At 57.1% G+C, this 27,692-nt stretch overlaps 1 protein-coding gene across 1 annotated transcript in view; it reads left to right on the forward strand.

Moving 5' to 3' along the window:
- Window positions 1-27,151, forward strand: part of TCERG1L (transcription elongation regulator 1 like) — a gene marked incomplete at its 3' end in the record, with an annotated part of 96,096 nt that extends 68,945 nt beyond the window's left edge. Inside the window, exons 6-12 of the mRNA XM_081104939.1 lie at window positions 1,345-1,433; window positions 5,848-6,002; window positions 12,716-12,785; window positions 14,996-15,131; window positions 23,382-23,471; window positions 25,789-25,907; window positions 26,995-27,151. Coding sequence (XP_080961065.1) covers window positions 1,345-1,433; window positions 5,848-6,002; window positions 12,716-12,785; window positions 14,996-15,131; window positions 23,382-23,471; window positions 25,789-25,907; window positions 26,995-27,151 — 816 coding nt within the window. The remainder of the gene's footprint in view (window positions 1-1,344; window positions 1,434-5,847; window positions 6,003-12,715; window positions 12,786-14,995; window positions 15,132-23,381; window positions 23,472-25,788; window positions 25,908-26,994) is intronic.
- Window positions 27,152-27,692: the final 541 nt, after the last annotated feature.

The raw sequence follows: 27,692 nt of genomic DNA on the forward strand, positions 1-27,692 counted from the left end.
TCTGAAGCTTACAAACCGAGGGGCAACCATATACTTACAAGTCATTTCCGTAGGGTAGTTACTTGTCGCAAAGAACGGAGGGGCGTGGGGAGACCCAGACAACACCGAGGCGCGAGTGCGTGCGAATGGATGACCCCTCCTTCCTGGGTTGACTTGTCTGTCCGTTAGCAGACGCCCCGCCCGGTGTGCCCGTCCGGAGACCACGCAGGGACGCTCCCGGGTGAACGTTTCCGCCCCAGGGCTGCTCGTCCTTCCTCTCAGACATTTGGTCCCGATGACATGAGCCCTCCCGGTCCTCAACTCACGGGTGGACGGTGTCCACAGGCCGCAGCCTCCCTCTGTCGTCCACGTTGGACAGAGCACGGTTGCTGTATGTGTTGGAGATTTAGCTCACCTTAGAGACACGTGGGGTTTCCTTTTTCTTTTTAAAATATATTTTTATTGGTTTCAGAGAGGAAGGGAGAGGGAGAGAAACATCAATGATGAGAGAGAATCATTAGTTGCTTCTCCTGCACGCCCCCCACTGGGGGTCCAGCCCTCGACCGGGCATGTGCCCTGACCAGGACTCTCACCGTGACCTCCTGGTTCCTAGGTCGACACTCAACCACTAAGCCACGCCAGCTGGCTTCTTTTTCTTTTTAAGTTTAGGGAAAATAAATCTCCATGTTCTTCTAGGTGTTCACGGCCTCTTCTTTATTTTATACATAGAGACACAGAAACACGGTGCTTTTCAAACCCAGCTGTATACAAACCGCCCGCACATAGCACTGCCTCTTGAACTCTGGCCCCAGCTGGGAGCTCCAGGAGGGGACGGTCAAGGGCGCAACCAGCCTCTGCAAGGTCGTGGCTCATCGCTCCCTCCTGCTGTCAAGGGACGGGATGGGCCAGCCCCAGCTGCACCAGGGCCTCTCGCAGCTTTCGGTTTCTCTGCCCCCGACTGTAGTGTTTTGGTGTCACAGTGACTCCAGCCGCTGGGTCACCCTGTTTCCGGAGATGAATCCAGCAGGCTCGTCTACCGCCAAGGACTTACGGCACCCGGGAGCCACCTCTGGCTGCTCTGCCCGTCTCATGCCTGTGAAAGCAGACGGTGTGGCTCCTTCGGGATAATTAAGGGTGCCTGTGTCTGAGTTACTCCCCACGCTCTGCTGTGCCGCGAATTCCATCTTCTCAGCCTAATTGCCTGGTCCCTTTGGCTGTGCTGTTCAGAGCAGGTCATTATCTCACGGGCACTGTAGGCAGGTCTGTCTGCAGGAGACTTGTTATTCTTTACTTGGTTGCCTGTCATTGAAAACAAGTGTTTACATAAAAGCATAAAAGGCGCTTTCCTTCTCTTTCTGCTGAAAGGAGCCTCCACCGATCCTCGTGACAGGAGAGGACAGCGCGGCCAAAGGCAGCAGACCTGTGGCCTCCACTCCGGTGCCCGGCTCCCCCTGGTAAGAGGCCCTGAACTAGAGCCTTGCCTTGTCCCCAGAGAGGGATGCGTGCTCCTCAGGTGAGACAGGGCTTAAACGTTAATTGGCAGCTCATGGCAGGTACAGTTCTGCACGCGCTCACATCCTGCAGGGGGGAAAGCGGCGTTTACGTGATGTGGTTCCGCGGCAGGGCATCTGCGAACATGTGTTAAAATGAGAATGCCGGTGCGTGTGTGTCAGCGAGCCCGGCGTCTGCAGAAAAGGTGCGTGCGTGCCTCCAGCTCCAGAGGGTTCCCTGTGCCCAGGAAGAGTAGCGGGTGGCGGTTCATAACGACACCAGTGAAAGTAAAATTGCCAAACACACAGAAAAAGGTGAGGACTCCTCCAAGGAGTCACACTGCAAATACCTTTGGGAGCGAGCAGCGTTGGGTTCTTAAATGCCCTTTCAGCATGGAGTGATTTGGAGGCAGAATGAAAAGGTTATTCCAGGAAAAAACAGTTTTAGAACTGGAGCTTAGAGAGCAGGATGTGGTTGTGGGGGCTGTGTGTGTGTGTGTGTGTGTTTGGGGGGGGGTTAGGAGGGGGGGGTGGCGCACTGAGAGGGCGGACATCACAGCCACGGCGGGTGCTAGGTGCCGTCTGCGCCATCAGCGGGGTGTCCCGGGGAACCCTGTGGGCTGTGACCTTCCAGTCCTGCTCTTGGCTTATTCTTGTTAGTCTCCAGGCAGCCTCGCTCGAACCCAGAGACAGCCATGGGCCGCACCTGTGTGGGCAGGTGGGCGGGGAAGCCTGCAGTGGGGATCCCCCCGAGATTGGCCGCCCCTGGGGTGCGATGAGCCGGGGCTCTGATGGATGCCACGGCGAAGGAGGTGCACTTTGAATCTCTCTGAGGGCGGACTCTTCTGGAAGCCCTCGCCACCGTCAGATGGAGCCCCGGAAAGCTGTGCTGTGGGGGCAGGCTGGGTCCTGGGCGTCGTTCTGGTGTTGAGCCCACGCCGCCTGAGGGTTTCACATTTCTCCACAGAGCGGAGCCGCCAGCAGCTGCGGGGCCTGGCGTTTTCCGCTGCTCGTTATTTAAATACGGGACATATGTTTCTGTGCAGCCACAGAGATGGGTAGATACAGTCTTGCAAGAGGCAGCAGAGTTGAAGTGATGGTGGTCGGGCGCGCAGACACGGCCCAGGTCTGGTTGAGTCTCTGTGCCATCAGCTGCACTGCCTTGCGGGTGGGGACGTGAGGACTGTCTGGGCGGCATCGGGTCAGGCTGCCACCCGTGTCTCCATCTGCCCCTCAGTGTGGCACACCTCCCCGCAGAAGGAGGGGCTGGAGGAGGTCCCCCTGGGGGAAAACAGCAAGTTGAAAGGTGCCCAGGCATTGCTCTCAGCTGTCCTGGATGCTCATGTGGCACCAGCCTGGCCAGCCTTTGGGAGAGATGCGAGCCGCCCGCCCTGGAGCTGAGTGGTGAGCACACGGAGGCTGCGCTTCCCGACTCAGAGCTGCCTGGCACCCCTCACTGTGCCCGCCTCGCCCTGTTCCCGAGGGGCCAGCAGAACCTCTGGGCCTCGGCTGTGCTCCACTAAGGAAACGCTGTCGGGGGCGGGCGCTGGAGCTGGGGATGGTGGGGTTGGAGGACGGGCTGGGGAAGGGAGAAAGACACCCCTGCGTGTCTCCTCCGCACTCGAGACTCCCCTGCAACACGTCACTCCTGACACGGGATGAGCGGGTTTACACGCAGAGCGGTTCTTCCACGCCGGCTGGGTGGCCAGTTTAACCCGGTCGGACACTGTCTCCCTGGAGACAAGTCCAGGTTGTCACCTGGGCTTCTGACCCATAGGCGGTGGATCCAACAGCCCCCTCCTTGGGTTTGATTAATTTGCTGGAATTAATTTGTTTGTTATTTAGATATGAACATATGGGGACATATGTTTCACGAACTCAGAGACGGTTTACTCATAGTTCATTATGAAAGGATGTAACTCAGGACCAGCAGATGGAGAGGGGTGCAGGGCGAGGTCTGGGAAGGGGCACAGAGCTCCCGGGCTCCCCGAGAGAGCCACTCCCCCAAACCCGTATGCTCCCCAACCCAGACGCTCTCTGAACCCTGTCTTTTGGGCTTCTATGGAGGTTCATTACACGGGTGTGATGGATGACATCATCGGCCAGGGGTGATGGGACCTGATCTCCATCCTTTCCCCTCCCCAGAGGTCTGTGGTTCCAACCCTCTTGTCACAGGGGTGGTTCCCTGGTCGCCACCCAGCCCATCCCCAGGCACCGTCCCACGCCGCCTGTGGTGAGAATATCCACACACCATTTCACCTTCGCCACGCCTGCTCTCTTCCCGAGGAAATCCCGAGGGTCTGGGGAGCTCTGTGCCGGAAACAGGACAAAGATCAAGTACATCCATCCTATAATATAATAAAAGCCTAATATGCAAATTGTCCCCATGACTGGGAGTTCAACCCGAAGTTTGACCATGAGTTCGACCAGAGGGCAGCAGCGGCGGCAGGCAGCTGGGGGAAGGGAGCCCCACACCCACCCCCGGCCGGCAGCTGGCAGCTGCTAGGGACCCTACCCGTGCATGAATTTCATGCACTGGGCCTCTAGTTTCATTATAAACCAGGACATCACAGGAAGGAAGGTGGGATGGAGGTTCTACTCTGCCCTCCCTGAATCTTTGTGTCTGCAGATCCCATGGCCCCCTCACCCACCTGCCCTGGGGATCAGCCAGGACTGTTCAACCATGCTGCCAGGTCAGCCCCTCCCTGAGACAAAGGGGTAGAGGGTAGAATGAGGAGAGGAGAAAAGACAGCAAAGGGCATACGGACACTGCCTCTCAATTCCGAGACTCAGCCCTGGGATGTGACCCCGTGAACACCAGGCTCTGGCCTGCGAAGGACACTTCTCCTGGGACGGGACGCACAGGGCGAAACACGGAGGGTGAGAGGGACCCAGCGCGTCTTTGTGCAGGTGGGCAGGGACCAGGCATGCCGCCCCTCCCTCCGGGGCTGAGGTGGGAGCTGGGAGAGAAGCCCACATGTCCCCCACCCCGTGGAGCCTGCGCATGCTGGGCTTTGCTACCTGAAGGTGACCGTGCGAATCCTGCTCCCCACGAAGCAGCAGCTCCGTGTTCGATGGCGACATCCGGATTTTACGTGTTAGGGCTGCTACGTGTGGGTGCTCCGTACCGGACTTAAACTTGGTGCAGGGCCCAGAGCCTCTGGGGGTGGGAACAGTGAAGAGGGAGCCTGGCCGCCATCCAGGAATTACGCTGTGATTAAGGGAGGGGAACATGCGCGTATTACTTAAAACGATACATAAAATTAACTTCGCATGGTACAGCGGGCTCGGTCTAGTGGGAACCAGCTGTGACGAGTCGATGGTCTGTGTCTTCAAGGGAAGCTGCTGCTGTCATTGCCACCAGCAATCTGGCCCAGTCGCACCGCGTCCCGCTGGCCCGGAGCCGGGCTCTCTGTGCCCGGATAGAAATGTACCGAGCTAACTGTCACTCCGCTCCCCGGGGAACAATCCCCTAGTAAGGCCCTGATTCACTGCGTGTTTCCCTTGCTTAGAAGCTCGGTGGTGGAAGGTCGGGAATCCCCCTTTTTGGAGTCCCCCCCAGCCAGGGTGTCCAGGGAGCGTCTCTGGACCCAGCGTCTCTGGGCTCAGAGGTGGTGCATCCCCGATGCAGCAAACGTACAAGAGACAGTCTAGTATCGGGAGAGAGTGGGGCCAGATAAATCCCCAACTGTAACGCTTCTTCCTTTTAAAAAAACTTTTTATTATCTTTTTCTTAATCCTCATCAGAGGACATTTTTTTCCCCACTGCTTTTCAGAGAGAGTGGAGGGAGGGAGAAAGGGGGAGAGAAACATCCATGTGAGTGACACATCGGCTGGTTGCCTCCCGTATGCACCCTGACCAGGAGGCAGGGAGCACACCCACAACGCAGGTTCGTGTCCTTGACCGGAAAGCGAACCTGAGATCCCTCGGTGTGCGGGCCGCTCTCTGACCACTGAACATGCGAGCCAGGGCCCAAGCCCCTTTCTTAGTGAAATGGACTTTTCCTAAGTTGACTGGCATCAACGGGGAAAACCCCCCAGGAGCTCAGTGGGAAAATGCGTGTGTCCCCCTGGTAAGGAATGCCAGGGCCTCACGGTTGTGGGGGAGGGGCTTTCTGGAAGCCATGCTTCCTGGTGTCTTAGCACCTCCAGTTCTTCAGGGGGAGGGCAGGCGGCAGGGAGGACCCTGGAGGTCGGGCTGGTGGCCTCAGCGGAGGCCCATGGGACAGCCAGGCTCCCTGGATGTGCTCTGGCCGGAGGTGAGGTGGTCTCTTTTCTTTGGAAGCCAGACCCCTGGGAGCACGTGGGGTGGGACCCACCGACCCACCGTGTCCTCCGTGAATGTCTGTAACTCAGGTGGATTTTTCCATCGGAACAGGTGCGTGGTCTGGACGGGCGACGACCGGGTTTTCTTCTTCAACCCCACGATGCAGCTGTCCGTGTGGGAGAAGCCCGTGGACCTGGAGCACCGCGGGGACCTCAACCGGATCCTCGAGGACCCGCCACACAAGCGCAAGCTGGAGGCCGCGGCCGGTGAGCGCGGGCCGCACGCGGGCCCCGTGTGTGTCCAGGCGGAGCGTTCCCGGGGAGCGGGCGGGACGTGTGCTGTCCCTGGTTGTGGGGGACATTGACTTTTAAGGAAGCGGCTCAGTGCTTCAGAATTTAGTAGTTACGTTCTTATGGCGCTTTCTGCCGAAACATCGATCCTCCGGGAGGGTCGGCTCGGGCTTTCCTTCCATGTTAGTCTTTAACTCAGAGAAGGAAGGCCTTTCCTCCCTCGGCCGCTCCACGTGTCCCTCCCGCCTCGTCGGTAGCCAGCGTGTAATTTTCTCAATGGCTCGTGGACCCCACTGGAGCGACCAGGTGTACACAGATAACGCGTTTCCTCCCCGGGGGCGCGAAACCACCATTGTTTCCTTGGAGGCTCCTGGAACCCGTGGAGCCATGTGCTTGGCGAGGGGACGGTGCCGGGCAGCGGGCCAGCTGTCCCAGAGCCGGAGGAGAACATTGCGCATCTTCGGTCCGGGTCTTTCCGATTAGACCGCCCACATTTTTCATTAGCTCTGTGTTGGGTGAGCCCCCACCTCAGTTCGTGGGCCACATTGTGGGGGGCACTTGAGGTCAGCTTTGGGCTGACCTGACACACAGGCGCTTGACCCCTTGAAAGAGGGGTTTGGTTTTATTTTGTGGGTGTTTGTTGGGTTTGCAGTGACGTTTTTATCTCTACTGATCTAGGGCTAACAGATGACAGCGGCCCCCTCTTTTAGTCAAACCCGGAGGCATCTGCCTGGACTTCAGAAGAGGGGGTTCTACAAGCTTCCTTGACATTTTCACAGCTCTGAGTAGAAGCCACTGCTCCTGGGAAGCCAGTGTTTGTCTCTCGGGATGGAGAGATGACAAGTTTAATATGTTTGTTTCTGTTAATATCATAAGGACGTTCTCCAGAGAGCTGGAGCCCACGGATGCTGGAAAGAGAGGCGTGTTCTGGGTGCCTCTTGAACCGAATCTGTAAAGTCTTAGCCGTGTGGGGAGGAGACAATAATTTTCCTCCTGCCTTTCTAAGCTTTGGCTGGGCTAACAATCAAATTAGCATGAGACGGATGAACAGGAGAGAATGTCCCAAATTTCTTGTGGATGTACATATGGGGGCCCATAAGAATGAGGGGCGCAAGGACAAGCAGGCCGAGGAGGTATATACGCCATTCGTAGCTGGAGAGGAAGGGGGAAGGTTGTGGTTTGAGACTTCAAAGGGCAGGAGGGCCACTCACCTGGGCCTGGGAAAGCCAGTGTTTGGTAACTGAGTGTTTGCTGGGCCCTCAGTAACCACAGGGCCTCGCCAGGTTCCTCTGTCTATGACCCTTAGTTCTTAGTAACTGTGGTTACTGTGATGTAGCTGCCTCCCTGGACAGGGCCTTGATGTAAATATTAGGGGGAAGGTCAGGAGTTCTTTCTGCATCTTCTGTTCCTTAAAAATAACCAGGTTAAAATATTCCATGTCCTAAAGAGGCACGCGTTGGGGTGATGAACTCTGCTCCCCCTCAGCTGATGGCAGGCACAATAGAAATTGGGTCTGGGATGGTTTTCTCCTTTGATAAGCAGGTATCCGTTTTAAAAAAATGTACATTTTTATTGATTTCAGAAAGAAAGGGAGAGGGATAAATAGGTCAGTGATGAGAGGGAGAGAGATAGAAAAATCAATGATGAGAGAGAATCATTGATTGGCTGCCTCCTGCATGCTCCTTCTTGGGGATTGAGCCCCAAATCAGGGCATGTGCCCTGACCAGGAATTGAACCGTGATCTCCTGGTTCATAGGTTGATGCTCAACCACTGAGCCACACCATCTGGGCTGGCATCCATATTTTTTTTTTAAAAAAAATATATATATATTTATTGATTTCAGAGAGGAAGGGAGAGGGAGAGAGAGAAACAACAATGATGAGAGAGAATCATTGATTGGCTACCTCCTGCACGCCCCCGCCCTGGGGATTGAGCCTGCAACCCAGGCATGTGCCCTTGACTGGAATTGGACCTGGGACCCTTCAGTCCGCAGGCTGACGCTCTATCCACGGAGCCAAACCAGCGAGGGCATGGCATCCGTTTTTAAGAGTGATATTTAACATGCTGAACGAGGGCTGGAGCAAGAGCCCCTGATAGAAAGCCACCTCTTGAGGTCCATCCCCTGGGATCGAGAACTCGGCACGCTGGGGAATATCAGGAGACCACGCAGCCCGTGAGAAACCATAGGTGCGTCGTGGCGATGGTTCTGTTTGCTTGGTGGAAGGCGGATCACGCAGGCAGGCTCCTGGCTCCTGGTTCAGCCTGCATTCTTGTAGATAATTGGGTGCTGTTTTTACTTATTTACTTATTTTCCCCAGCCTTGGTCGCCACGAGAAGGCAGCTAGCTCATTAGCAGTCCACGCATAGTTGCTCTCCCGTTTCTCTCATTTGGAACAAACCAGGCCAGGGCCAACTGAAACTGAACCACATTCACAGACTCCCCCCGAGGCACCTGCCAGTTCAACACTCAGGAGGACTGCAGGAGGGGGAGGGACAGTGGTAAAAGATAAACTGAGGCACGTTACACACTTCCACAGTTTATTTGAGCAAAACTGATTCTAATCAGGGAGCACCAAACCAGAAGTGGTTAGGAGCGCCCCTCCCACAGGGAAGGACTCATGTGGTCCAGAGGCAGACGCGAAGAAGGGAAGTTATTGGCTGGCTGTGGTTCAAAGCCCAGCTGGCTCCTTGGGAGTGGTTGTTCTTCGTGTTTTGATTGATTCCATAACCACCAGGCAGGCCCTGGCTGAGATTTCTGTTTCTTTGTGGGGGTGCCCTCACATTGAGCCTCCTTGTTTAATGAGCTTCATGACAGGGACCTGAATTACGGGGTCATAGGTCAGTGCTCCATTTCACTCTAGACCACGCGTCTCATTGTATATTGAAAAGGGGGGAGAATGGAGCCTCAGACCCCACAAACACAACCAGGAGCAACCAGTGGCCCTAACTCCTCTACCTAGATAGATGTGTGATGGTACAGTTACATGTCGTTACGAGAGTTTTAACCTTGCTTTCTCTTTTCAACGCGATGTTCTAAAGCCAGTAATTTTTAAAACCCGAATCTTAAAGCTATGCCGGTGACCTCAATTCTCAACTTCCTGTTGCTGGGTAGAACTGCCTGCTATTTGAATGCACAGCTTCTAATTTCCGGAGACCCACCCACATGGTTTTGCTTGTGGCAGGTTTCGGACAGGAGGTGCTCTGGAGGATAAGGAGGGATTTCCCGGCAGAGTTGTGACCTTCAGCCGTCAGCCGTGGCATTTTTTCCTGGCTGGTCTCCACTAGGACTCATTAAACCATTTGACCCTAATGAGGATAAGAAGCAGCTCCAGGAGCGATAGTGATTGGTGGAGACTTTGTTAACTATTATGGATTTGAATGTAGTAATGCCTGTTTCTAGTCTGAGATGGAACAATCAAACATTCCAGTTGATAGCCACTATTTTTCAAAAGGAAGCAAAATAAATGAATTCTATAAAACAACTGCCACATTTAGCTGCTATTAGGTTTAGAGGTCTGTGTGCACGCACATGTATCCACGTGTGTGTGCATGCACGTATGTGCGCACATACGTGTGCATACGCACACGTGCATGCGTGTGCGTGCACATACATGTATGTGTGCGTGCGCACACCTTGGTATTTCCTGGAAACGGCAGGCACAGAAGTGGGAGCTGAGAGTGTGTGGCAGCTCGGGGGGCAGCAGGCAGAGCTGCCCGCAGTACTGAGCCGCCCATCTCTCAGCAGGTCAGAAAAGGGCCCCTTTTTCTCTGTGCTGGCAGGACTGAGAGATTAAGGCGAAGGCCTGAATTATTTTCTAATTATCTTGCAGAGCATCCAGATTTTTTATGGCCCTAGCAGCCGTGCTGTTAGCTGAGAATAAATGCTCAGGAACGAAAGTGAAATGGAAAGTGCCAGCCCTCGCACGCATCCCTGACACGTTGCGGGGTGCTCCGGCTATTACGAGCTTTTCAGCGTAGAGGGGGCAGATGCTCCTCGGCCTATGACGGGGTTCCGTCCCCATAACCCACCGTAAGTCCAAACGATCATAAACCACAGGTGCATCTAATGCCTTGAACCTGCCGAAGGCCCTAGCTCAGCCTCGCCCACCTTAACGGTGCTCAGAGCATCCCGCTAGCCCACAGGTGGGCGATTCTCTTGCATTCCATCTCGAGCCATTGCCTCCTCTTTTTCTCCCCAGAAGCAGGGGACACGGGTGGGTGTTTTGTAGACATGACGGGGTGTGATAACTCAAAACACAACACTGAGAACACACTGGCCACGCTGAGCATCAGAGGGTCACCCTCATCACCCCGCCACCCGGCATCACAAGAGAGTATCCCGCCCCACGGCATGTCACTAGCCCAGGAGAGATCAAAATTCGAATGTGAAGTGCGGTTTCCGCTGAATGCGTGTCACTTTCGCTCACCGTAAAGTCGACAAATCCTAAGCGGAATCACCGTCAGTTGGGGACCAGTGCACTCACTTTTGTTTTCCCAGGGTCAGCTTTCCTCCAACCTGTGGAGAAGCTGCCCCTGTACTTACCTGCAGCCACAGTCACCTGCTCCAGGTGATGGCAGAACCCTCCTGCAGCCCGGCCCCCACACCCCTGCCTTGTGGCCTCCGCCGCTTTGCCTGCCCCGTGCAAATGGGAAATCCAGGCCCTTCCTCCGGGAGGGGTTGGTGCAGCCTGGGGGGCAGATTGGGGACAGTGACAACGAGGGGGGCTCATCCTGCGAGTGGGCAGGAGGAGGGGAGGGTGAGACAGGCGATGAGCACTGCAGCTCCTGCTTTTCTGTCCCTGCTGGCGCCTCCCAGTGGCTGAGGAGGACAGGAGACCCCGGTAAGGCCTGCCGAGGTGGAGGGACCTCGGGAGGGACAGCGGGGTACACGGATGGCTCCACGCAGCTCCTCGCGGTGGGTGCCTCTGTGTGAGCCTCTGTGGCTGCTGGAACAAGTCATCCCAAACCGAGCAGCTTAAAACAACGCAGATGTGTTATCTTACAGCCCTGGAGGTCGGAGCCCAGCAGAAGCCTCTGTGGCCGGGGCGGAGCTGTGTTCTTCCTGGCAGCTCCCAGAGGAACGTGCTCCCGCCTCTCCCAGGTCCCGTGGCTGCAGGGCGGCACCTTTGCAGCGCTCTGGCCCACTCCTCGGAGTCCCCCTCCCACTTAGGGTCCTCGTGATGCCCGGGGGCCTGCCTGGAGGATCCAGGGTTGCCTCTCGTCTCAAGGGCCGCTGTTTGGCAACCTTCATCTCCCTCGGCCTCATAACTAATCCATCCCCAGGCTCCGAGGGTTAGGGCGTGCACGTCTTTGGGGGCCTTATTCTGCAACCCACCGTCGTGATCCCCACTTTACAGGAGAGGGAATGAGAGAGAGGAGGTTAATCACTTGGCCAAGGTTACTCTGCTGTGAAGTGGGGGCTGGGACCTGCACCCCTGTGGGTCTGACTCCACAACAGCATGTTGCTCTGAGGCTGTGATTAACACGAGCTCTGGGAGCCTGGGCCCTGTGCCTGCGGCAGGGGCAGCCGGGGACAGCAGCCGCGGGCTTCCACACTGATGGGTCCCAGCCGCCACCGGCTGCACTCGCTCTGTAAAGGTTTTAGTCTTTTACATTCAAGACAAACGTACATACACTGTCCCCATGGGCACACACAGCTGTGACACTAAAGGGTGCTTTCCCGAGCTGCGTGTGCCCAGGGACAGTGTACACGGTCTCCAGCCACAGGGCGCCAGGGGCCACGCTCAGCACGATCCGAGACCAGGGTCAATGGAAACGGGGACCCTGCCCCCCAGAACTCCCCCACCCCGCTCTTCGGGAGGAACCCTGACCTTTCCCATGGACCCCGTCCCACCTCCGACCCCACCGGTGGCCTGGCCTACGCCTCCTCTTTGCACAATGAGAGAATCAGGCCACTTGTTCCCATAGTTCCGGGTCAGCGCCCACCCTGGCCAGGCTCTGTAAGGCGACCCCTGCACCCGTGCCCACGCGGGGACACGGCGGTGAGAGGTGGCTTCCTGGGGAAACTCACGTAGAGAATGAGGACCAGGGTGCCAGGCCGTGGCGATGCCGGGGAGCGTTGGCAAACCGCTCTGCCGGCCAGGACGGGAGTCATAATGTTCATTTTTCCTCTTCCTTCTGGAGACAAATATGAAACATCCAGGCACCGTTTCACTTTTTCATTCCCAAAGCTCATCAAACATTGACGGAGCCGACCTTCTCGGGATGGGAGGAGGGAACTGTCTTCAAAATCAGTTTGGCTTTTTGAAGCAGCCGCGGAGCCAGCACTGAAGGGCAGGCGGCCTGCGGGAGAAATCTGATCATCCATCGCGGAGGACGAGAGGAGGGGCCCGCTTTGGGGGTTCACGCACAGGGACGCCAGGCAGACGTGGAATGGAAGGGCAGGGGCGAGGGGTGGACGCCCACCTTCATCTCCCATCCTCTGGCCACTCGGAGGGCCTGTCTGCCCAGTGGCAGGACGGGGACACTTGTCCACACTGAGGGAGTGAGGCTTCTCTTTGGCGGCCATGAAAGGACGCGCTCCCAGAGAACGCTGCCGCAGGGTTGGAGGTCGGTCATGAAGGGACATCTGTTTGCCCGGTTTCCCGATGAGTCTGCAGGGAAGCCGCCTGGTGGTTTGCCAAGCAGAGTGCTGACGCTCCTCTGTCCTAATCCCACTTTCTTCCAGCCGAGCACAGCGACGGGTCGGGCTCCGAAGACGGCCTGGAAGACCCGAACGTGAAAACCAAGAGGAACCGGTAGGTGTCCTGTCCTTCCTCTGGCTCTTTCCTCGGCAGGGGATTAGGTGGCGAGAAAGAAAAGGACTGTTGGGCTCTGTTGACCGAGCAAAGCAGGGATTTAGCGCTGAACGGAGGCGGGAGGTCTGAGGCTCATCTCAGCGACGACACGTGGTGGGCAGGCATCTCGGTGGCTCTGGCCTCTGGAGCCTGTAGGAGTGGACAGGGGTGACCAGGGGCTGGGTGGTGCCCTGTGCTGGGTGAGGGGTGGGTTTGGGGTCTGGCAGCTCCGGGTGGGCATTCAAGCTCTGTCCCGCTGGCTTTGGGATTTGAGGCAAAGCAATTCCACCTCCATCTCAGGGTTTTCATTTGTCAAAGGCGACGGCAGACGCTTGAGGTGGCGCCTGCGTGAGCTGACCCCATGTGGCTTCCTGTCACCCTCGGGGAAGGGTGGCTCAGTGAAACCGTTTCCCCAGGGGAGACCTTTCCCACCCACTCAGTCAGGATGGAGCGGGTACCCAGACAGTGTGGCTGGGGGACACCACCCTCTTCCTTGGGACAATGATGGCCGGAGTGAGCTTTATGAAAGTATCCGAATTTACTTTAGTTGACGGCACCAAAGTCATTCAGCCATGAGAATATTAAAAATCTATTTAGCAAGTTTGCATGTGCCTTTGGCCAATTCTGATTGAACGGAGCGCTCGGGCTGCAAGGCGCCCCGAGCTCCTGAACCACGCATTTTGCTGAATGAGCTTGAGTGTGAGATCGGCGCCAAGCTCCCGGCTCTCTTATTCGTCTCATTTCAAGTTACAACAATACGAGTCTGGTTTCCACGCTTCTATTTTTAACCAATGGAAATCTATTACGGAGAAATCCTAATTATACTCTTCAGATTATACAATTGCAAATCCACTGGTAATTTTCTTTTTTCAAAATTCCACACCATCACCTATGAAGCAAAGCTTGTAAGTTCTCCCGAAATAGTTGGTGTATAAATAAGATTTCCTGATGGGCTGAGCAATCATTTCTTTTCTTTGCACATTTTGCATTAGTAGGATTCATCCCTATTGCAACCCTCGTGGGTGAAAACCCTTGTGAGATACAGAATATGCTTAGCAGGTTCCCCCCCGCCTCCCTCCCCAGCTTGGTTGGATGGATGCTCACAATACCCTGGACAGACAGGGCAGGAAGGCCACGTGCTTGGAGGGTGTCAGGAGGTGGGGACCCGCCTGGTCCTGGCCCCTAAGTGACTATATGACCTTGAACGGTCCCGTCTGCAGTTGTGCAGACTGCCCGGTGCCCTGAGAGTCCCCAGATAGGCGCACCGTTCCCGAGGAGGGCTGTCCTGAGCATCGCCGGGCTAGCAGCACCCCTGACCTCCACTCCTGGGAGCTGGGAGCACCTCCCCAGCGTGACCACCACAGATGTCCCTGGACACTGCCCAGTGTCCCGGGAGCAAGTCACCCTGGGAGAGCACTGTGCTAGACGCACGTCAGAAAGTCCGGATGTGCCCTAGCCGGTTTGGCTCAGTGCATAGAGCATCGGCCCACGGATTGAAGGGTCCCAGGGTCAATCCCAGTCAAGAGCACGTACCTTGGTTGCAGCCTCAATCCCTGGCCCTGGTAGGGCAAATGTGGGAGGCAACCAATGGATGTGTCTCTCTCTGTCTTTCCCCCTCCATTCTACTCTCTCTAAAAAAAAAAAAAAAGAAAGCCCGGATGTGACCATGTGAGGGACTTTACCCACTGAACCCCCTGAGCCCCAGGGTCCGGTCTCCCTATTGTCACTGAAGTCTTGTTTTGGGTTGGAACTCAGGACCACACCTGCCATACCCTGAGGGGTGACAGAGCAGTTTCCCCATCACCGTCCTCCAGGCGTTTGTACAGAACCAAGGCCTCTCCCGGAAAAAACGGGGCCGGGTGTGAACTCCGATGATTTGTGAGACGGCTTCCTTCCCTGTGGGCCCGTGGCTGCCCAGCCCTCCGGTGCCCCCTCCACCAGCTCCTCGCCAGCTGCCCATCAGTTAGGGTTTCGGTCTCAGCTTTCCGCCCGAAATGCAACAAAGCAGTTTGCACGGCGAGAGCCGATGCCTCCACCTCCGCTGGGGTGACTGCACCAGGATTTAAAACGAGTTTCCCGAGAATAAGAGTCTTTGTTGATAAAGAGCTCCTCCGAGGGCTTTGGAGGCTGCGATGGGGTGCGTTTAACTCTCTGTGTCTTGTGCCCCAAAGGACCGAAGGCCTCGTGAGCCCTGGCCCAGAGGAGGCGGAGAGAGACGACAAGGGCACCAGGACGCCGCCGCCCCAGATCCTCCTGCCGCCGGAGGAGCGGGTGACCCACTTCCGAGACATGCTCCTGGAGAGAGGGGTAAGCACCCGGACCCAGGGCCGGCTCTCGGAGCGAGGAACCGCGCCGCTGTCCCCCAGTCACGGAGGTCACTTCCAGGAAGCTCCTGTCTGTGTTAAGAGTCCAGCTGGCGCCCGGGCAGCTTTCAGGGTCCACCCCTCCCAGAGGGACCCCCCCGGGCTTCCTGACTCAGGCAGGGTCTTCACGGCTCTGGGTTCGTCTGACTGTTTTTCGTTTCCAAGATGTCTCCATTGCAGTTGGCTACGCATCCCATGTTGGACTTAATGGGGGGAAACACGTTATAATCGAATCTCCTCCCGGTGCCTGTTATGTCCTGCTCTGGCCTTTGGGGAGGAAACGCGCTGAAACACGAGGTGAGCCCAGTCGGACTTCTTCAGAAATGAGACTGAGCGCAGAGGCAGCCACGGGGCCCTGTGTGCGAGGGAATCGCAGTGAGCGCGTCGGTGACCTTGGGGATTCCAAAGCAAGTTCCGCACCGTCAGCACCCCGGGGCAGGTGCCGTGGGAACTGGGGTGCGGGGCCATGGGGAAGAGAGCTCCCCCAGAACAGCGGTCTGAGCAGGGCCCCGCAGAGCCAGGCTAGAGCGCGGGCACCAGGAACAGAAGGTCCCCGCTCTCAAGGATCAGAAGGGGGTTCTCGCAGCCACTCTCCCCGGAGACCCCCCCTCCTTTGCACCGGGACTTTTAATGCCCCCCTTGCTTCCTCTACCGACCGTTCACCCCCAAATAAAACGCAGCCTGGACCACAGGGGGCTGGAAAGGAAAGCGGACGTGTGAACTGGAAACCACAGTACAAGGGGTTTCCCTGAATTAGCACATCACCGAGGCACACACAGGCGCAAGGCAGGGAATGCCAGGGACAGCGGGAGGAGGTCGCTCTTTGTTTTTTCAGGACGTGATTTTAAAACTAGATGTATCTATTAAGCTGCAAATCATTTTAGAAAGGGTCCTAGTCCCTCGGACCAGGATGAAAAGAACCGGGGTGAGGGCGGGGCTCAGGGTGCACCTGGCGTCCTGCCCCTTCCTGCTCAGCCATCTGCCCGCCCTTTCTCTGGGTGTCCCCGGGGGATGTCAGCCGTGCGAGGCCCATGGAGACGGAGACGCCCTCCCTGCCACCCAGTGGAGTTGCTCGTTCTGGGGCCATCGGACTGGCATCGTGGTCCTGGGGGCTAGTACCCAGTGTCACCGCGGGTCACCAGCTCTGGTGGCCTCCCTGCCCGCCCCTCCTTCCACTCTTGGCACGGGGTCCCCTTCCTGGCCCTGCCTGCTGCCCCTGCCCCGGCTGCCGTATGATGCTCTGCCTCCCATCACGTTGCCCAGCTACCGAGCCAGCCACAGCTCCTGGAGCGTCGGGGCCTCCCGACATTTCTTGAGGCTTCATCTTATTCAGATCTACATTTTCATCTCTTTGCTTTGGAAACCCACCAGCCCCAATTCACCGTCACTGCACCACACTGACCTGCGTGAGCTCAGGGCTGCCCGAGGCACCCCCTTTCCCTTCCCTTCCCTTCCCGGGGATGCTGGCTGGCTGTGTTTATATGGCCTCGTGAATTGATCCCAGTGGCCTTGGTTGAGCGGTTTTCCTAATGAGATTTCCAGAGCATTCCTGCCTCACGGAGGTGGGAGGCTCCATTCGGCCTTAGATCCTCACCCCTGAGCATCGGCCACGGGGAAGGAGACCCCCAGCCGGTGCTGGGCTCCCAGGGAGAGAGGCTGCAGGGGATCCGAGCCCAGACTGCAGGCCTCCTGAGCAGTTCCCAGGAAGCCCACACGCAGCCCCCGGGCGGCAAAGACCGACTGAATGACTGCTGATGGCAGAGAGCAAGGCCACTGTTTATGGCTTTGACTTTATAAAACATGCAGGCAGACTTCATAAGTTCCTCGTGCCCATGAGGATGCTGTAGCTGAGCCCATCAGATTTCTAGTCGCTTAACAATGAGGCACAGAAAGGTCACGTTTTCATGAGCTGCGTGATTAATACGATGTTTCATTGCCTTTGTCCAGAAATGCATGTGCTTATGGAGCGATGAGGCGAGGGCCTGTGGGTTTCCAGTTTACGAGGGGGCACGTTTGAGGTATTCCCGGGCTTGGGGTGGGGGCAGGGCCTTCGGCTTTGTGGTTTGGTAGCAGGTAATTGATGGCTCCGTGGAAGCTTTTGTTTTTATTTTGTTTCCCTACACAAACCACAATGCAGCCTCCTGGTAAACTTCAGCGTCTAAAGGGGCCGGTGTAATTGAACCTCAGGTTATTCATCTAATCCCGCCTATGTAGGTAAATGAGTTCAGAATGATTTACGGGGACCTTCTTCCTTCTGCAAGGCCTCCCTCGGAAGTAAGCATGGCTTTCCCAGGAGCCGGGAGGGGGAAGGACTCTCGGGAGCCCTGGCTCTTCATTCGGGGACTCAGGGCTGCAGGTGCGTGGGGTCCTCACAGGGGCCCTCTGTGGGTGACCCTGGGCCCGCTTCCCGGCACCAACACAGGCCGGCTCCTGGGGTTTGGCTCCGAGTGTTAGAATGGGGACGCCGCAGACGGCACACTCACCCCAGCCCGGTCGCCCGGTCTCCACCCACACTAAGACAGCCACCGACCTGAGGTTGTTGGGGTGAAGTTGGTACAAATGAAGCAGAGGCTCGTTATGGGGGGCCTGGGGCTGCCGGGGCAGCTGGCGCCTTCTCCCAGGCAGCAGTAGGGCCCTGCCTGTGAGTGATGGGTAAACGGCGTCGCTCTCCGGGACTGTCATGGCACTTGGGCCAGCACACGTGCTGTAAGGGCTCGCTCGTCCTCATGTGCAGGTCACAGGTGGCGGGGAGGTGGCCCTGGGCGTGAGGGAGAGGAATGATGTGTGACTCGAGTCCTGGGCGCCGTGACGTCTACTCCACAGGGTGCCTCTTGGCTCCTTGGGAAGCTTATCTGCCTCGGGTTCCTATGGCAACGCTTCAATATCTCACAAGACACATAATACCGCTAATAAAGTTATGCTATAAAAGAATGCATGCTTATTATAGAAAATGTGCACGATATTAAGCGTATAAATAAGAATTCCCCCGAAATGCCACCCTAAGAGACAGTCAGTGCATTCATTGGGTGCATTTTCTCCCAGTGTTTTTTTTTTAATAACACAGTTTTTAAAAGTATTAAGAATGAACATTTGATCTTACAGTATAATGAATATTGAACTGTGCTATAGTTAAATGTGGCTGAACATTAATTTTTAAATATATATTAAACATTAATATTTTACCTAGTTTATACACTTGTATACTATTTCCTCCTTTTAATCATTTAAAAATATTAATATACATTTTTGGAAAATGTTTCTTGATGAGGCAGAAATTGTTGGTTCAAAAATCCTGCATTTCCTTTATTTAGTGCATCTCGCATTTGGCTGTTTTCAATGATGCTCTGATGGAGCACCTCCCCCCTCCCCGCCCAGGGCCGATCTTGGTCATTGTGAGGGCGTGTTCCCTGCGCCCTGTGAGCCCATGCCCAGCATCCCCGCTCGTTGCGAAGCAGGCTCCTTGCCCCAGGTCCTCCCGGCAGCGATGCTCAAGGTCGTGAGACCGCGCGGCCAGCTCGCTCCGCCAGCGCCGGGCAACGAGGAGCTTGGCATTTGCTGTTGATCGTTCGGGAATCTCCTTGTTCTTTCCCTCTGGTCGAGGCTTCCTCCCGGCTTCTCGGCTGTGGGTCCTCTTTCCTGGATGGGCCGTCGGGGCCTTGGGGACGCAGCTCTTCAGACAGTCACCTCTCCGTCAGCACTAGACAGGCTCCGCCCGCGAAGACGACCCCGAGTGGGAGAATCGCTCTCAAAGTCAATTAAGTCATCCAAGCATATGGTGGAATAAGAGTGTACAATTGTATTTATCCATCAAAATGGAAACAACAACAACCCTGAATTAGTAAAATACTGTGAGCGCTGGGAGGTGAGGGGCGGGAGTCGGGGTGTCCCAGGCCCCTTGCTTCCCTCTGCTTCACCTGCAGGAACCTGGCTCACCTGGGCTCATGGAACTTTCCACGGGCCGACCACTCCCACCTCTAAATTCAGGATTAAACACCTGCTCAACCCAGCAGGGGTGGGGACTGGGGTGCAACCCCCCACTTCCCTGTCCCTGGGAGACCAATCTCAGGCAGGTTCCGGCATGTTCTCCAGGACCCTGCCAGGCCTCCTGTACCGCCCGTGGCTTCTCCTTCCCCGTAAGGGGAACACCTGCCCCGGACTGAAGGGACATCTGTTTGCCCGGTTTCCTGATCACCTCCCAGAAATCTGTGAGCCCGGAATCACCTCCCAGGTACACTGGCTGCACCCCAGCCCCTGTCTCAGGGCTGCTTCCCAGAAATTCAAAGGATGACACACACTGTCTCACTGTCAAGGACACACCAAGGGCACAACCTCCCCCTCCAGCCTGTCCACTTCCTCTGGGTGGTGTCCATCTCCCGCTGCCTGTAACGGTCAGGAGCTCCCGCGCCAGAGACAGAAGACGCGGGCCAGCGTAGCAGGAAATTGGCTAAAGAGGGTAATGGTGTGAGTGCTAATTGCAAAGAACAGTGTTTGTTGTCAGCCTGAGCAGCAGACAGGAGGGAGGGCTGGAAGGGAGGGCCGAGGGTGGACAGGCGGCTCCTCAAGAACGGCATTGGCAGCATTGGGCTCATGGGGGGCGGCCGTGGGGTGCTCAGGCCAAAGGGACGTTTATGCACCTTCTTCAGGGGCCACTGGGTCTCCTGTGTGGTTAAGCGACTGTCACGTCCGCCTGCCCCCAGTGGCCTTGGTGCCCCTCAGGTCGCAGCACCAGCTTCCCCACCTCCCTCCACCAGGTGAGACAGGCCCTGCCCCTCCTGCCCGAGGCCTGTGGTCCATCCCCCCGAGAGCAGGGGAGACCGGAGTAGGCAGGAGGGAGAGAGCCCGTGGCCCGTGGGTCACCCTACCAACACAGTGTGTGTGTGTGATCGTAAAATTTGCTAAAAAACATTAGCGTCCGAAGTAACTGGATTTTTGTTTGAGATGGAGATTGGCCCCTTACGGAGCCCTGGGCACCCCAGTGCTGTGGTCCGGAGCTGAGGCAGCAGCAGCTCCGCTGGGCCCCAATACAGTCAGGCAGGAGGCAACGAGGATGAGGAGGGCGGTGCGGACAGTCACCCAGATGCACACGGAGCCAGGATGGGGTTCCCAGCTGCTCAGAGGGGAGCCCCTGCCTCAGCTGTAACTGAGTGAGCCAGACGGCACTGACCCCCACCTTCCCCCCTCCGAGGCAGACAATTGATCCTGCGATTCAGAACTTGGCAGAGCCGTCCTTGGCCATCTTCCTGCCCGTCCTCCGGCCTTTAAGTCCCGGCCTCTTCTGGGATCCAGGGATTGACAGAGACTCAAAATAGCCTTTGGCTTTGAAGATCAAAGCAGCGTCTGCTGCCCGCAGGCGCCCTGCCTGCCGAGGTCTGGTCTAGAGACGGAGGGACTGTCGCCGGCATCGGGCGCTAAGGGACTTACGTGATCTCACCTTTTAGCCCTAGCTGAACTCTCAGACACTTTACTTAAACAGGATCCATTTTCCTCCAAAACGCAATCTCCCCAGCGGCTACAGCGGCCCTTTGCTCGGTGCTCGGACGGGCTCTGGTGATGCTGGGACTGAGGCGGAGCCGTCTCATCCTTTGTGCTCAAGACTCTGCACCCCCACCCTGCCCCCCGTGGCCTGCTGACCCCCGGGGGGCTTTGGTGAGGGCCACCCTCGAACTCTGTCCTCTGGGTGGGGACAGCTCAGTGCTCAGCTGGTCAAGAGGCAGACAATGGAGCTGTTTGTTCTGATAAAACACGTCGTTGGGGTTTCCAAATGAGATATTTTCACGAAGAGGCATTGAAACAGCTGTAGAAGGAAGGGCCGGTCCCAGGGGCTGCAGACAGGGCACCAGCTTTGACCTTGAGCTGCAGCCTCCCTCCCCCTGCCCTCCCTCCAGCCTTGGCATCTGCAGGTGCAGATGGTGCCGCACAGGGACGCCGTGCCAGCCAGCCACCACGGTGACCTCTGACCCTGCTCAATCTGGCCACTTTCTGGCGGTGGCATCTGTCGGGTGGGAAGTGGGCCCTGCCGCTCCTCCTGTGCCCGCGCTGTAGACGCCAGCTCTGGTGTCTCTGCTGGAGAAACGGCAGGGGACAGACAGCCACTCGACATAGTGACGTCAGAGGACCTTTGCCGAGAGTCTGGCTGCTGCAGGGGCAAGGACACGCCGGCCAGCGCAGCCCCCAGTGGGGAGGCCACATCCCACGACTGCCCAGGCAGAGGACGGCTCCAATCCCGGGTGAATGAAGACCGTGCGTAAATGCGAGAGGCCAGCGGCTCTGTCCACCACGGTGACAACAGACGCGCTCCTGCCAAGACAGACGTCTCCCCCTCCACGGACAGCGCCGGCCACCGGTGGGCAAATGCTGGATGCCCAGATGTTTCTGGAAGGACAGCTGCTGGTTGTCCAGAGCTGACACGACGAGTGGGGAACATGGTTCTGGAAGGACATGGAGTCAGCCTCACAGTCAGGCTGCCGTGGGCGGCTGGACGTCACAGGGAGATTGTGAACTGCCTGAAGGGTCCCGTTGTTCAAGGACCAAATGCCGCAGAATCCAGGGAGCGCGAGGTGCGATGGGTAGAGATCAGTGTTGGAGATGAAGGGAAGTTCGGGAGAGAACGGCACTGGTCTGGGGGACCTGTGTGTGGGCAGAGTTCTAGAGGCCCCAAGACCACTACCCTGGGTGCACAATCCAGAACAGTGTGGGCGGGGCCTGTGGACAGGGTGGGTCACCAGGACAACGTCACACTGTGAAGGGTACTGTGGAGAAGAGGGTGCCTTACTGTGGGGGGAAACCCCGGGGCTCCTCAGGGCTGAAAACGGCTCCAGGGGATGCTCAGCCTGCCCCATAGGGGGGACTTTCCATCCAACCTGTGGGGGCACAGGCCTGGGGGACTGGTCATTTATCAGAGGCAATCACAGGGCTGATCGTAACGAGTCATCGAGAGTCCCTGTTCCGGAACAGCTGTGCCCCCCTCAGGCAGCGAGGGCCCTGTGTCATGCTCATGCTGTCTGGCTCCCGCCTCCGTCCTGGGCCCCACGCCCCGGCCACCCTCTCTCGACTGCTCAGGCCCTGCAGGAGGTTAGCATGGCTGCCTGGAGATACAACGACGCCTGTTTTATCGCCATAAATTACAGTCTCTGTCGACGTGGCTCATCTCAAGTATTCACAGATTGTAGATTCGGTCAAAGGCAAGGATGATATACTGTTAATTTTTTAAAAATGTATTTTATTATGCATCTACACCTCTGAAGAGTGTCAGCAAACTGGTGGAGTGAGTTATGTGACACTGAGTCCCTGGCAGGGCCCACAGGAGACATGAGACTAAGTGTCACGTGGTTCATAGGTAGGAGCCTGGGCAGGAAGGGAGAACTAGGTGGACACTAAAGACCTCTGAGTGCAGGGTGGGCTTTGTGAGATGGTCGTGTGGAAGAATCGAGAGAATGTGGAGATGTTGACAATATGGAAATCTAGGTGTGGGGTACATGCCAACTTTGCAATATGCTTGTGACTTCTCCGTAAACCTTAAACTATTGCCAAATAAAATAGTTTTAAAAAATAAATCCCACCTCAAAAAGGGTTAAGTGTGGATTCAAAATCAACTAAGCCCAGCCGGTATGGCTCAGCGGTTGAGCATCAACCCAGGAACCAAGAGGTCACTAGTTTGGTTCCCAGTCAGGGCACATGCCCGGGTTGCAGGCTCGATCTCCAGCAGGGGATGTGCAGGAGGCAGCCTATTGATGTTTCTCTCTTGTTGATGTTTCTATCTCTCTATCCCTCTGCCTTCCTCTCTCTCTAAAAATCAATAAAGGAAAAAGAAATTAAAAATCAACTAAAATGATGCTCCACTCAGATTATTTGCAGGGCGTGGCATCTCCCTGGGCTGCGCCCTGAAGTTTTACAGGTGTCCTTTCTTCCTTCAAGCTGTGACAGCCCAGTGTGTCACAACTCCCAGGATGTACGGGGCTTCGGGTCAGAGACGCATGGCCCCGAAAGACGTCCCAGGAAGAAATAGGGTCACGAGAGTAGACGTGAAACTTCCTAGCCCTCTCAGCAGGGACGTCTTAGAAGCATGACGTGTCGAACACTTTTCGGCAGCCCTGCATCCCCGGCGGCCTGAAGGCTGTCCTCGGCCTGTGACCTTGTCAGCGGCTGCAGGCTCAGCACAGGTGCTAAAAACAACTCTGTTCCTCCCTCCCTGCAGGTGTCAGCGTTTTCTACGTGGGAGAAAGAATTGCATAAGGTCGTGTTTGATCCCCGCTACCTCCTGCTGAACTCTGAGGAACGGAAACAGGTACGGGTGGCAAGGCCTGGGGACGCGGCATCGGGATGACCCACCTGGGAGCACGGCTGGCGGACAGAGGCCGCCGTCCGGGGGAGGTGTGGACGGGTGCTCCGGCCCCGGGAGTTGGTGGCTGGCGCGTGGCGGGTCTGGAGGAAGGGTGTCCTGTCACCTGCTTGATGAGCTCGCCCTGGATGACCATGTTAGGGAGATGAAGGTCTGTTGTAGGAATGGGGAGATGGGAGAGGCCCCAGGGAACTGTGTCTCTAAGTAAAGGGTGGACGTCCCCACAAAGAACAGGGCTGGATCGCGGGTAGCCTGCCTGGAGCATGTTTCAAAGGGAGGTCTGGCCGATGGGCGCTTGGTCCCGAGGCCGAGGAGGAAGGGAAGGAGCCGGTGGCTGATGCACTGGGCACGAGCGTCCTCAGAGGGTGGACGCCAGCGTTCAGGAGAATCTGCCCCACCCCGGGGAGAGGCGGCAGTCTAGGAGGCGTGGAACCGAGGCTGACCTGATGGGGGGATAACAGCTGGGCCCCATTCAAAACACACATCCCTGTTTACGAATGGAAGCATCCATCCCACTCGGAGCCTGTGAGGGCCTCCCGTCAGCAGCGTGGTCATGGTGAACCCTGAGGCTCCTGGGGCGGCGGAGGGGAAACAGGTGAGCCTAGACAGGGAGCGGGGGTCCAGGGCCTGCAATCAGACCCGTTTCTATGGTAACGCGTGGTGTTTCATCTCGTTACACTAGAACATGCCATCCTGGGACGAGAGCCAGCAGGGTCTCTGTGGGAAAGCCAGACCCCACTCTGAATAAAACGGGTCCAGTTTGCTAAAGAGGGACGAGCCCTGCGGCATGAAGGGATGCTGCGTAAATAACGCGGCGGAGAGCGCAAAGCGGGAGGAAAGAGGGGCATCTGATCAGGCAGATAAACGGCTCTGGGCAGAGAGAGGGCCGGGCTCGCTCTCCAGATTTAAAATGAATAGAGCAGGACTCCCACCAACAGCAGAGCCGCACGCTCCTCTTTGGGTAATAACCCGGCGTCCACCTTCCCGATGAGTTAAAATACCAGGCAACCGGGGAGCTGACATCACCGCCTGCCGTGAAGGGGGAATCAGCCGGTCACATCCCGACTTAGTACCTGTGCGCGCGTTGTCCCTCTAAGTCCCTGCGTGGATGTCTCTGCTGCTGCGTCTTCAGGGGGCGCCCAGCATTCCGTGAGTCTAGTCCCAGAGGCTTGTGACGGATGGAATCCAGAGCCAGAGACAAGCCGCAGCGTCCGCCAGCCCATCCTGTCCCCTCCACCCTGTCCTGTCCCGGTCCCCTCGGCAGAAAGGCGAGGCTTCCCGGGCACCCACGTCGAAGTCCGCCCTCCGCCAGGGCCACTGGCCGGAATGGCCCAGAATTGCTCGTTATTGGCCTGATAGGATCCTGTGTGGGGTTTTCACTCATCTTTTTATTTGTGTTCGCGCACACCTTCCACGGGTCTGCAGCTGATGTTCTCCTTCATGTTCCTGAGGCTTGAAGGGCACGGGCAGCCAACAGCCCTGCTCTGCCCGCCGTGGCTTTAGCACCTGGAACGACCCTTTTCCTGACGTTAGAACAATGAACCACCTTAACCTACCAGAGGGAAGGCCACCCCAGGGCCCCAGAAAAACCGTCCTGGTCCTGAGGGATTTGCCTTCTGGGTGTCCACGCCCTTCCCAGTGCGGGGCAGGGCTCCCTGCAGACACACGGCTTGTCAACCTCCGGCAGCCAGTGTCCAGGCCAGGTCTCCTCTTGGTCCTTTCCGCTTTGATGACCCACCCGGTGACCTGGAGGCTCCGTGACACCCCCGGGAGAGGGTGTCCCTGAGCCCACACTCAAGGGGGCTCTTTCTGGAGGCCAGAGTGTGCGGAATCAGGTGCCGCACTGACTCAAAGCCAATTATGTTGCCATAAGCATGGACTAGAACAGAGTACGTCCTCTGTGTGTTGCTGGCTGTGATGTGAGAGTTGGCGGGGCGGGACTGCAGGCTGCTCTCTCAGACCCAAGAGGAGACTCACGGGGGCCTCAGGGCTGGGCGTCCGCACTGCCAGCCCTTCACAGCCAGCCACTCCCCGGCGATTTGGTGTCGGAGGGATGGTGCCTGCAGGGGCTGCACGCTGGCCTCCCGGGGGGAACCCAGGCAGAGTCCTGGGCAGTGACCCCTCCAAGGGCCGTGGCTTGCAGCTGCAGCCCCTGGAGGAGAAAGGCTCGCCTCTGCTCCCGCTGTCCCCTGTAGTGTCTGAAACACAAGGTTGCATGTCTGACACGCAGCCCCTAATACTTTTCTCTTGTGTGTGTTTTCAGATATTTGAACAGTTTGTCAAGACGAGGATAAAAGAGGAATACAAGGAAAAGAAAAGCAAATTGCTGCTAGCCAAAGAAGAATTCAGAAAACTTCTGGAGGAGTCGAAGGTGTCGCCCAGGTATGGAGAGAGATACACCAGGAATGGGGATGGGGGGTACAGGTGCCCCCTGGACCAAGGCTGAGCTTTCCCCTGCTCCTCAGGTGCCCTAGCTGCTCAGGCCCAGCCCCACCCCCCACCCCCCAGCCCCCGCCAGGCTCCGAGGGTGGCAGGTCTGAACGCCTGCACGCGGCCCCTGGCCTCGGCCGCTCTGTAGCTGTCACAGCTCCTGAGCTTCAGGTCCAGACCTGGAAGGAGCGAAAGCCCTGAGGACCCCGCGCTGGCGAAGGTCCCAGGACCCCTCTCCAGTGACCTCACAGGGACTCCCTGGCCTGGCAGTTACGGATCCAGTCCGCCAATATCTGGCAGTTACGGATTCAGTCTGCCAATATCTGGGTGCTCACTACACCCAGCCGCAGGGCCAGACCTTCAGGATGTCCAATGGGAACAAAGCCGATACTGGCGTTCCCACACCCATGAGGGAGGATCCAGTAAAGCTGCACTATGGAGGCTTATGGAGGTCGTATCCTTGATGAAGGTCATGCCTGAGCCATGCACAGGTCTCTGGCCCTCCAGATAGGGTGCATGTTCTCGAGGAAAGTATGGTCGGCCTGACGCCTAATGATGAGTGGGCTTTAAATGATGAGTGAAGAAATAAGGGCAGGGTGTGCCAGGCAAGGGAACAACATATGCCAAGACCCGTGGCAGGTTGGTGATTGGAAAGAGCAAGAGATGGTAGAAGACTTGTGTGGCCAAAACAACGATGGGGGGCAGCTGGGCAGCAGCGGGCTCAGAGCGAGGAGGCCGGAGAGGCAGGGAGGCCTGACTCATTTCTAGAGGCTATCGGATGTGCTGATGGGGGGTCTGCAAGTGACAGTGGGTCAGGACGCTGCCAGCCCCAGTGGGAGTAGCCCAGTGTGGGGAGCAGGTGGGTCAGCTGTTGGAGGCCCAGAGCTACTCCCTATAGCCCGTCGATTCCCCCAAACTCCCTGCTCCCCTGGCCCTGGGGAAGGGGCGCCCTCCCTCTCGGGCACGGCCGGCGGGCACGGTTCCGGAACACCAGGACTCGGCTCAGGGGAGGGCTTAGCAGGATCCTCTTGCTTTTCAGGACCACATTCAAGGAGTTTGCCGAGAAGTATGGCCGGGACCAGAGATTTCGACTTGTTCAAAAAAGGAAGGACCAAGAGCACTTTTTCAACCAATTCATCCTTACGCTTAAGAAACGGGACAAGGAAAACAGACTCAGGCTGCGGAAAATGAGATGAGTGTGTGGAAAATGCAATAAGACTGAGCTTCGCGGGAAAGGGGCGGGCGGTGGGGGCGGCCCAGGCTGCGCAGCGGGGGTGCCTCCCGGGCCGGCTCAGTTCTCAGAGGATTACTGTTTCATATTGAAGCTTTTTGTACAACGTGCAGAGTTCGATGCATTTCTAATTGCCATGCCATGTGGATCCCTTGGTTGTTTTAATTCTGCAAATGACTTGTAATATATACAGATGCTAAACCCACTGCAGGTTGGTAACTCGGCAGAAGCGGGCACCATCTGAAACCATCTCGAGGCGTTTTCCCGAGTTGAGCCGACTCCCTGCAGCTTCCCTGCCAACCTCTGTGAGTCCCTGCGGGCCCCCAGGAGTTCCCGGAGCCGGGGCGCTCCTCACTCAAGTGTCCTCACGTCTCCGTCTCGTTTTCTGCGTCGTAGCAATAGGGTACTTTATCATTCGTCATAGTGACATCTGTGAACACCAGGGCACAGGGACGGGGGGGGGGGCACCCCCAGGTGTCGTAAGGTAATCACCTCATACCCCCGGG

Source organism: Myotis nattereri, assembly GCF_964212035.1.
Source record: "Myotis nattereri genome assembly, chromosome: 13".
Lineage (NCBI taxonomy): Eukaryota > Metazoa > Chordata > Mammalia > Chiroptera > Vespertilionidae > Myotis > Myotis nattereri.